This window comes from Pteropus vampyrus, unplaced genomic scaffold (genome assembly GCF_000151845.1).
Source record: "Pteropus vampyrus isolate Shadow unplaced genomic scaffold, Pvam_2.0 Scaffold51, whole genome shotgun sequence".
Classification (NCBI taxonomy): Eukaryota; Metazoa; Chordata; class Mammalia; order Chiroptera; family Pteropodidae; genus Pteropus; species Pteropus vampyrus.
The window spans coordinates 1,218,211-1,226,422 of NW_011888832.1; the positions used below are offsets into that span (position 1 = coordinate 1,218,211).

The window sequence follows — 8,212 nt, forward strand, 5'->3', positions numbered from 1 at the left end:
ATTAGCCTTGAAGGATTTTATTTTACTTTAATTTTTTTGGTGCTATGAAAAGCACAATGTTTTTCCTCTTTTCTGTAAAGAAAATTAAAACTAAAGATGGCTCAGCAGATAAAAGCTGTGGGCGGTAAATACTCCCACGATCCACCCTGCGTTTCAGCTTCTAGGTTTCTCTTTGCATTTACTGTGTCTTAAAGCTAGAAACTTGAAAGAGGCCTGAGACGGTCTATGGTGAAAGCCCATGTCTTCATTAAGAGATAAATTGGGGACGAAATGACCTGTCCAAAGTCAGATTACAGAGTGAGTCGAAATTGAAATGCAGTTCTCCGGGCCCTCCCCTTTCACTGGTCTGCAATCCCCCAAGTCCCTGGGTCTTGCGCCCCTGAACCCAGGCAAGGTGCTTCACGTGCAGCCATGCCTGGTGGAAGCCGGGCTGCCTCCATTTCTGAGCCTTCAGGAAGCCACAGACGAACTACTTCTAACACGTCACTGGGGCTTTCCTCCCAGAACCATTGTGTTTCTTACTAATGGATACTTTTAGGTCCTCCTCTTTGGTTTGACAACCACGTCTGCATGAAAAGTTAGGCTAGAGGTGGTTTTCTTGAAATGTCCCTCAAGACTGTGACTTTCCTGGCTGATAAAGCTTTGTGGTTGAGGCTGCTATTCTACAGTTATCTTGGCCTTAAAAGAGCTTTCATGGGTACCCCCCACCCCCGCAGGATGGAACCATAATTGATGCTTTTACATTTAGAGCCTCGCATCAGAGACCTCAAGACCCAGAAAATGAAGGTGCTTCCCAACTTCATAGACCACTTAGAAAAGGAAAGGAGCTTGGGGTGACCCTGGTCCAATTTTTAGGAACTGGAACCCCCAGAGAGGAGAGGCAGAGCCACTTGTCTTGACTCCAGGTCCAGTGCTCCTTCCTACTTTTTGTAATATCACTCCAGCCTCTTGGGCTGAAGCAGCTGCACCATCAAAAATGTCACATCAGTTATGACAACACAGTTTGTTACATAACTGGTGCCGCAGAGCAGACGAGGGGAAGAGGCCATGAGCAGGAACCACGGCACCCCACTCCTGGCTCTCAGGACAGCTGAGTCCCACATACCTGACGAGAGAACTCCATATGGGAAGGGAACACCTGCCCCTCAATCAAAGAAATAAAAACTATAGCTGACATTTGTATAATCATTTCTAGAAAACCGTCATAAAGGCATTTCTTATATCGTTTGATGCTCACGACACCCTATTAGGTAGTTATTTTTATAATCGACCCGTTTTACAGGCAAAGAAACTGAGGCACAAAAGTTAAGTAACATGTTTAAGGTCACACATCTAGTTAGTAGTGGAGCCAAGATTTGCAGCCAGGCAGCCTGGTTACAGAGTACGTGCTCTTAATCACTTCTCATTTTTGAAGGGCGCTAAACTGCTTCACTAACCAAGAAACTACCTATTTCTTTGAACTGGTAACAGGCCACTACTCCTTCCTTTCCTCCCCCTCTATGCGGATGACTGATTTGTTGGATGGCTTCTTTCTAATCACAATTGTGGATGAATGAGAAGCCCAGAATAAAATAAGAATGTGATACAAATTCAAACAAATCCTTAGAATGGAGTTCATGTGAACACCTTTTTCTATGATGACGCAATCAGTAAGAAAGTGAGGTGAAGTGCCCGTCTCATAGCATCTGCTATTTTAAAATCCATATAGCATGTGTGTACACACATATATACATTTATTTTTTTTCACAATCAAAAGTTGTTCTCTGCTAGTGTCAAATTTGGGGCTAAACCCTTCCAATATGTTTTCTCAGTTTGAAATCATCCCCTCACCAGCTTGTCTATTGTCTTTCAGCTCAAGATGTGCTCTTGAGATAATGGTCTGTCTGGCTTCATAAGAAATGAGAGACTGGAAACACCCTGGGAGACAGGGAGCCCAGTCCCTGCATCCAGATGGACTGAGCACATGTCAGAAAAATTGGACCTTATTCTACTCATATTAAATCTGAGTGTTATCAGGGATAGGGTACTGTGAGCAGCTGAAAAACACGAGCGATCCTGTCCTATCTCTAGTAGATGTGGTATGAGAAGAAGCACAATCTAATCTGGGGAGTTCCAAGTGCTAAAGAAACAAGACAGTACTCTGATTCTGGGCACTGTAAATACAGTCTATTCCCCCCACACACAGAGAACAGAAATTCTGGATTCTGTCGATCCCCCATAAAGCCTCATCCGTTTAATCTAATCAGCAACAACGCTTTCAACAAGCAGGCAGGTTCTATTTTAGAATCCAACAGGTAACAGAGGCTCAAGACTTCCATAGCTGATTCCTGAGGAGATCAGGTGGACTGTTTGTTACTCTTCTGGCAGGAAGGTCTGCTGGTATTTACAGCTCAGTGAACAGTAAGGAAGGAGAGAGCACCATCCATCAGCAAAGGAGAACTCATCTGCTACTTGATCTGACATTCTGTTCGCGCTCACGCTGTCTCCAGAGAGCAAGGTGCATTCATTTGAATAAACATGGAGACAGAAGGAAGGGAGGGGAGCACAGCAGCCAAAGGGATGACTGCAGAAATAACAAGTCCACAGATCTAGAAGAGTAGTTCTCAGTGGGGCGCTGCCTCAACATGGGACCCTTTGGGGATGTGCAGAAAATGCTTTTTAGGATGGCTTCACTTTTACAAAGCAATGGCTGCAAGCTGCCATTCACCTCCACTCATGCCTACTACTTAGTAGGTGCTGAACGACGGTGTGCTGAATGAACACAGGCTTGCCTTGAACCCCAGCCAGACAGTAGACACCCTAATCACAATACCACGGTGAGCTGGTAGGAAGAAACCACCAGCTTCTGGCAGCAGATGATGTTTTAAGGCTGCCTTCCTGACAGGGTGGGGTCTGTCCTTGGAATCATATCCTACTGTAAGGGCTGGGATATCTGTATGAGCATGATGTCTGCATCAGGCAAATCCTTAAATCTGTTTTACAATGGCCCTGAGTAGGCACCTTGGGAATGAACGCACATTCAAAGTGCTCCATTTTACTGTGTCTATTTATGTAAAGCATACCATCTAGTAGGCTGTGCCTCATTGCCGCCTTCAAGCTCTCTATCTTCCTAAAAATCCACTTAATGCTCCAGAGACAGATAGCCCAGATGCGACATCACAAAATGCTCAACACCTTAAATGAGGGCAAACTCTGGTGCCCATAGCAACTCCACAGTTCATTTTACATTTTCATCAGGTAGACGGCCAAGCAGTTGTTACTATTTGTTCAGAACAGGAAGTCACTTAAAGTGATTTTCTGTTGATTCCATACTTCATAAAATATAATTCTCTAAGAGATTTCTTTGTAAAGGTTTTGGTAATTAAATAAAATTAACTCTGCCTTTTAAAATATTAGTTAGTCTGAATAACTAAAAGAGTCCTACTGATTGCAAAAATGGTGAGGTTGTATCACAGGTGAGGCTACAACCTCCTAATAAGCGAAATTATTTAAAATGCCACACATAAAAAAAGACACTGATTACTCATGGTACGTGTGAAATTATATCTGTGCTGTCTCAATGATCACTGTTTATTTCTCAGTACTAAAATGTTTTGGATTATCCGACACAGAGCTCCCAAACACTAGTTTACAATCACATATGCAATTAAAAAAAAAACCAGAAAGCTATATTCAAATGAAATTTTTAATAAAATATTAAGAATTAGTCTTTTAAAGTGACAGTCTAATTTATGACATCTCTTAAGCGGATGCAAGTTTCCCATTACAATGTATATCAAGCAAAAGAATTTCAAAGGTCAGTTTCCCTGCAAAGTTTCTAGGCTGATGTAGGTGTTAACACTTTGTTTTAAGCAGCATCTGCCAGCCAGTCCTTTATCATATAACTTCAATTACTATGGAAGCCTATTCCTTCTTCTAATTAGCATGCTACAACATAGATGACAATATAGGCTGAATGGAATGACTCTGATCTTCTGGATTGCTGATTAAAAAGGGTCTGAAGATGTCTAAATATCAACATTCTTCTTCTCAAATCAATAAGCTGAGCTATAAAACCCCAGTCCCCATTAGGAAATCATCAAGTTCTCATAGGGTATCATCCACGCATAGGGTATCTCATAGGGTATATTCCGCCTGCCCAGGTGAAATAAAATAGCAGCCTATAATCAGCTCATCTGTATGGCCTGAGAGGTTGGTCATCAATTACACTGCACAGGCAAGTCCTCAATTGCTTTCCGTAAACGCCACCTAGATTTTCAGGCCTGGCCCCACCCATTGTACAGTTCTTCTGACTCGAGTAACTCTCAGCCAAGTGGCGATCAGGAAAATCATTTCTGCAAGGAAGGACTCAAAAGAATTTGTCACTAGGATACAGTGACACCAATCCCACATTTTGTGGTTAATAACACAAGTCCTGCATTCAGGTTGGCACAAGGCCCTGATCTGATTTATTTCAAGCCAAGCTGGAGGACTTACAGAAAAAGCTGCCATTCATGAATGTTTCAGGAGGACAAGACACCAGGGTCCCCTGTAACAACATTTACATGAGCCAGAAATCTCTCTGACCTTTCAAAAAACCTAGCCTATTACCTAAAGAGAGTTGGTGTATTTTTTTTTTAAATTTAATAGTTTTACCTACAAAATCTTAGTTTTGTCTGACATTTCTCTCCCAAAATGTGTCCTGTGGAAATGAGAAAAGGGAGGAGTGCAGGGAAAAGAGAAGAAATGCTCAGATATCTGATTTAACCATCTCAAACATCAAAAACTTGGTGTGAATTTTTTTCCTTCTTTAGTGTAACCAAAGATGAGACAAATAAGACTTACTTTCTTGGTAAAGTCTACATTTAAGTCCACATACAGCCTTCATTTAAGATTTCCTGTCCCAGTACATAATTAGGAATTTTCATTCTAAAATGGCACACCTATGTCTTCAGAGAGCTCCACTCTCTTTGAATAAAAAAGGCGAGGTACCTTTTGGGGGACTTGGCATATATTTTTAAACCTATTAAATCAACCTAATTTATGAGGCATGTTCCAGAAAAGCAGGTAAGGAGTTCGATTTGGCGGATGCAAAGTTAATTTGCAGACTCTAGCATACCCACCTCCCTCCTACCTCCTCCCCGAGCGTTACCGAATGCCTTCGGCCCCCTCCGAAGAAGCTCGGCTCTCTCCGCCCCGGCCCCGACTCGTTTACGAACAGCGTCGAATCGCCCCGAGCCCCGCGCCCAGCCCTCGCCGAGCCTTGCCGAGCGCCGCCGAGCTGAGCCCCATCGACTTTTCTGGCCTCGGCTGGGCGCTGTCCACCACTCGCAACGCCTGAAACCTCACCCAGCTCCCGTGACTGGGGCTTCTACCGGGCTCTGAGCCCGCCACTGCAGATTACAGACTCCTAAAGTTTCGAAACGTCTCCCCTTGGGAAGAATAGGTGGCTGCTTGCATTTACCGGCCTACAAGGGCTCGAGGCAGATGGAACTTGCACCTTGTTGCAAAGAGCGATTCCCCAGGCCCCGCCTCCCCATCCATCTGGGTTGCACAAGCACCAGAGAAGCCCCAGGCCAAATTATCCGTGGCTCAGAGGGGTGCGGCGAGCCGAGGGGGCCTCTGCAAAGAAAGCCCAAGGGAGCTCTCGAACAAAAATAAGAAAATGTCAAGCAGACGGGGGAAATTGTCTCCAAGTCGCTACTCCCTACCATCATGGCGCCGCCTAGAACCCGCTTGTCATGCCTGTTACACATGCAAAATTTTTTGCATCTTGGTTCTGAAACCGCAAGCATGCGTCGTCTCCCACCCTCCTTTCTACGAAAGAGGTTTTTATTTTCCATTGTTTTCCTACGGGATGCAATTACTTCGGCTATTCTGTCAAGTTGAAAAATAATCATTTTTGTTTACTGCACAGCAACCCCTAATTAGGAGCTGTGTGTGCACGAAGGTGTCACAGCAAAGCGACGTGGAATCCTCGCTAAACGGCCTTAACGAACTCCTTCGTCGAGAACTGACAAGTCAACGGAAGCAGCAGGGCCAGGAGGCCCTGAGGGCGCGCACCCCTTCCCCACAGGCTACCCACTCCCCAAGCAAGCTGCCTGTGGGCTCACCAGGAACTGCCGAGTGGATGGGGCAAGAAGCAAGCCCGAGAGTGGGAAGGAGGGGCGAGGCTTCTTATTGAGAAAGTGTGGAAGGGAAGGAATATCCCATTTTGTTTTAATTTTCAACCATCACTCAAATCCACCCCCAGTTAATTAGGAGGGGAAACTGATATCTAAGGCAGAAGGGGGCGGCGGCAAGTGAGGCCTGAAATCCGCATTGTGGGTAGATTACACGGAACGTGGCCTATGCAGAGTGTAAATAAATACACTGATAAAGACTATAGAATGAACGAAAACTGCCAGAGTCAGGACAGCAAACGCTGGGAGAGTGGGGGAGGAAGAGGGGCAGCAAGGGACAGGCATTCTGCCTCACAGCCAACATCCCCCTTCCACCTAAGCCTTGGATACAGCTGTGCCAGTCACATCCACTTGGAAACCCATCCCCTCCCCTATCACACGCCCCTTCCCCTAACCCTCACCCTCTTTTTTGGGGGCGGACACCACAACCTCCAATTCAGCACCAAATCCATGAACAGCAGACACTTGATCCTCCACCCCAGGAATCTAGGGCTGGGCCCCCTCCATGTTTTAGCCAAGTTCAAAATCGCTGCCCCAGGAGAAGAGCAGGGGAAATGGGATTATGGATATGGAGTGGGGGGTGGAGGGAGGAGGAGTAAGAGACAGAATGAAACACAGTGAGACAGAAATGAAGGCAGCGAGACACATGAAACACCGCACAGCAAGAGTAATGATCATAATCAAACCAATAGTGTGATGTTCTGATCAATATGGCGGACACTGTCATTCATACAACTACAGGCGCTACCCACCCGGCCCTCCCCACCAAAAAACACCCACCCCAGGAGTTGGGATGAAGGGTCCAGAACCAACGTAGGGTGTGGGGGAGGGGAGTCAAATCCAGGTGTGTGTGTGTGTGTGTGTGTGTGTGTGTGTGTGTGTGTACGCGAATTAAAAACCGGGCCTGTAGAGCAATGTGGAGTGAGCAAGGTAATACATGATAAAAAAATTATTCTTAATAAAAGTACAAATCTCAAGGCCACAGGGACTTACTTCATCTGCTTCACAATGGTGCTTTTTCCTGATTCTCCAGCCCCTGTTGGGACAGACAGGGGGGGAAAAACTGGTGAGTGTCAGTTTAGGGGAACAGGGGAGGGTGGGGGGGGTAAGGCATGCGAGAGGGTGGGAGATCCTGGGCACATGGTGGTGCCAACTCGGGGACGAGGTCTCCTGGGGCGCGAGTAAGGTGGGGGAACTGGCGGAGGGGGTGCAAAGTGTCCGGGGTCGGGGGATGGGGGTGGCAGCCCAGTCCTTACCCAGCAGGAGTAATTTCACATCTTTGGCGGCGCTGATGCCATCCTCTTTGAGGTTTTTCTCAATCGCCTTGCTCCGCTCGAGGGCGGCTCTCTCCTCTGCGCTCAGAGTACATCCCATGGTGGCCCCTTCCCTGCCACAGCCCGCACGACTCGGCTGGCACGGCTCCCCGGCTCGGCGCGCCCCCCACCCCCCCAGAGAGCAGAGCCTGGGCTCAAAGGGGGAAAAAAAAAATCACGATATCCTCCCCTTGGCTAAAAATAAAAATGTCGGGAAACCAGAATACCCCAAAAGACAGCCGCTAGCAAGATTCTAGCAGCAGAGACTCGCGACAGCTGGTGGGGCTCTGGGGGTGCCGAGGCGAGGGTGGCCGGGGTCTGGGGCTCCGGAGCCGAGGCAGGAGGCGCCCGCGGTCCGAGGAGGCGCGGGATGCAGACACTGAGGCTTGTGCAGGACCCAAAATAAATAAAATAGTCGAGGCAGGAGCCGCAGCCGGAGCCGGCGGAGGGTGGGGTGGGGGGCAGGGTGGGTCCTTCAGCCGCTGCTGCCGGAGGAGGAGGCGGCGGCGCGGGGTGTGGAGGGAGTGAGTTAAGGGGTGCTGCTAGTGCATGTGCATCGCCGGTCTTCAGCCGTCGGTGCGTCCGCGGCGCCTTCGCCGACCCCCGCGCGCTGGACAGGGCTGGGCAGGGGGCCGGCCCGGGGGACAGGTCTCTAGCGGGCAGCGGCGTCGCTGTCTCCCAGAGCTCGCATCGCTTGGTGGAGCCTACCGAAGAGAGGGAGAGCGCGAGGGAGCCGCG

General features: G+C 47.8%; 1 protein-coding gene across 1 annotated transcript in view; it reads right to left on the reverse strand.

The window, feature by feature from the left end:
• The window catches only part of GNAO1 (G protein subunit alpha o1), a 135,077-nt gene extending 126,871 nt beyond the window's left edge, over window positions 1-8,206 (reverse strand). The window contains exons 1-2 of the mRNA XM_011360176.2: window positions 7,418-8,206; window positions 7,155-7,197 (exon numbers count right to left, since the gene is read on the reverse strand). Coding sequence (XP_011358478.1) covers window positions 7,155-7,197; window positions 7,418-7,535 — 161 coding nt within the window. The 5' untranslated portion in view covers window positions 7,536-8,206. The remainder of the gene's footprint in view (window positions 1-7,154; window positions 7,198-7,417) is intronic.
• Window positions 8,207-8,212: the final 6 nt, after the last annotated feature.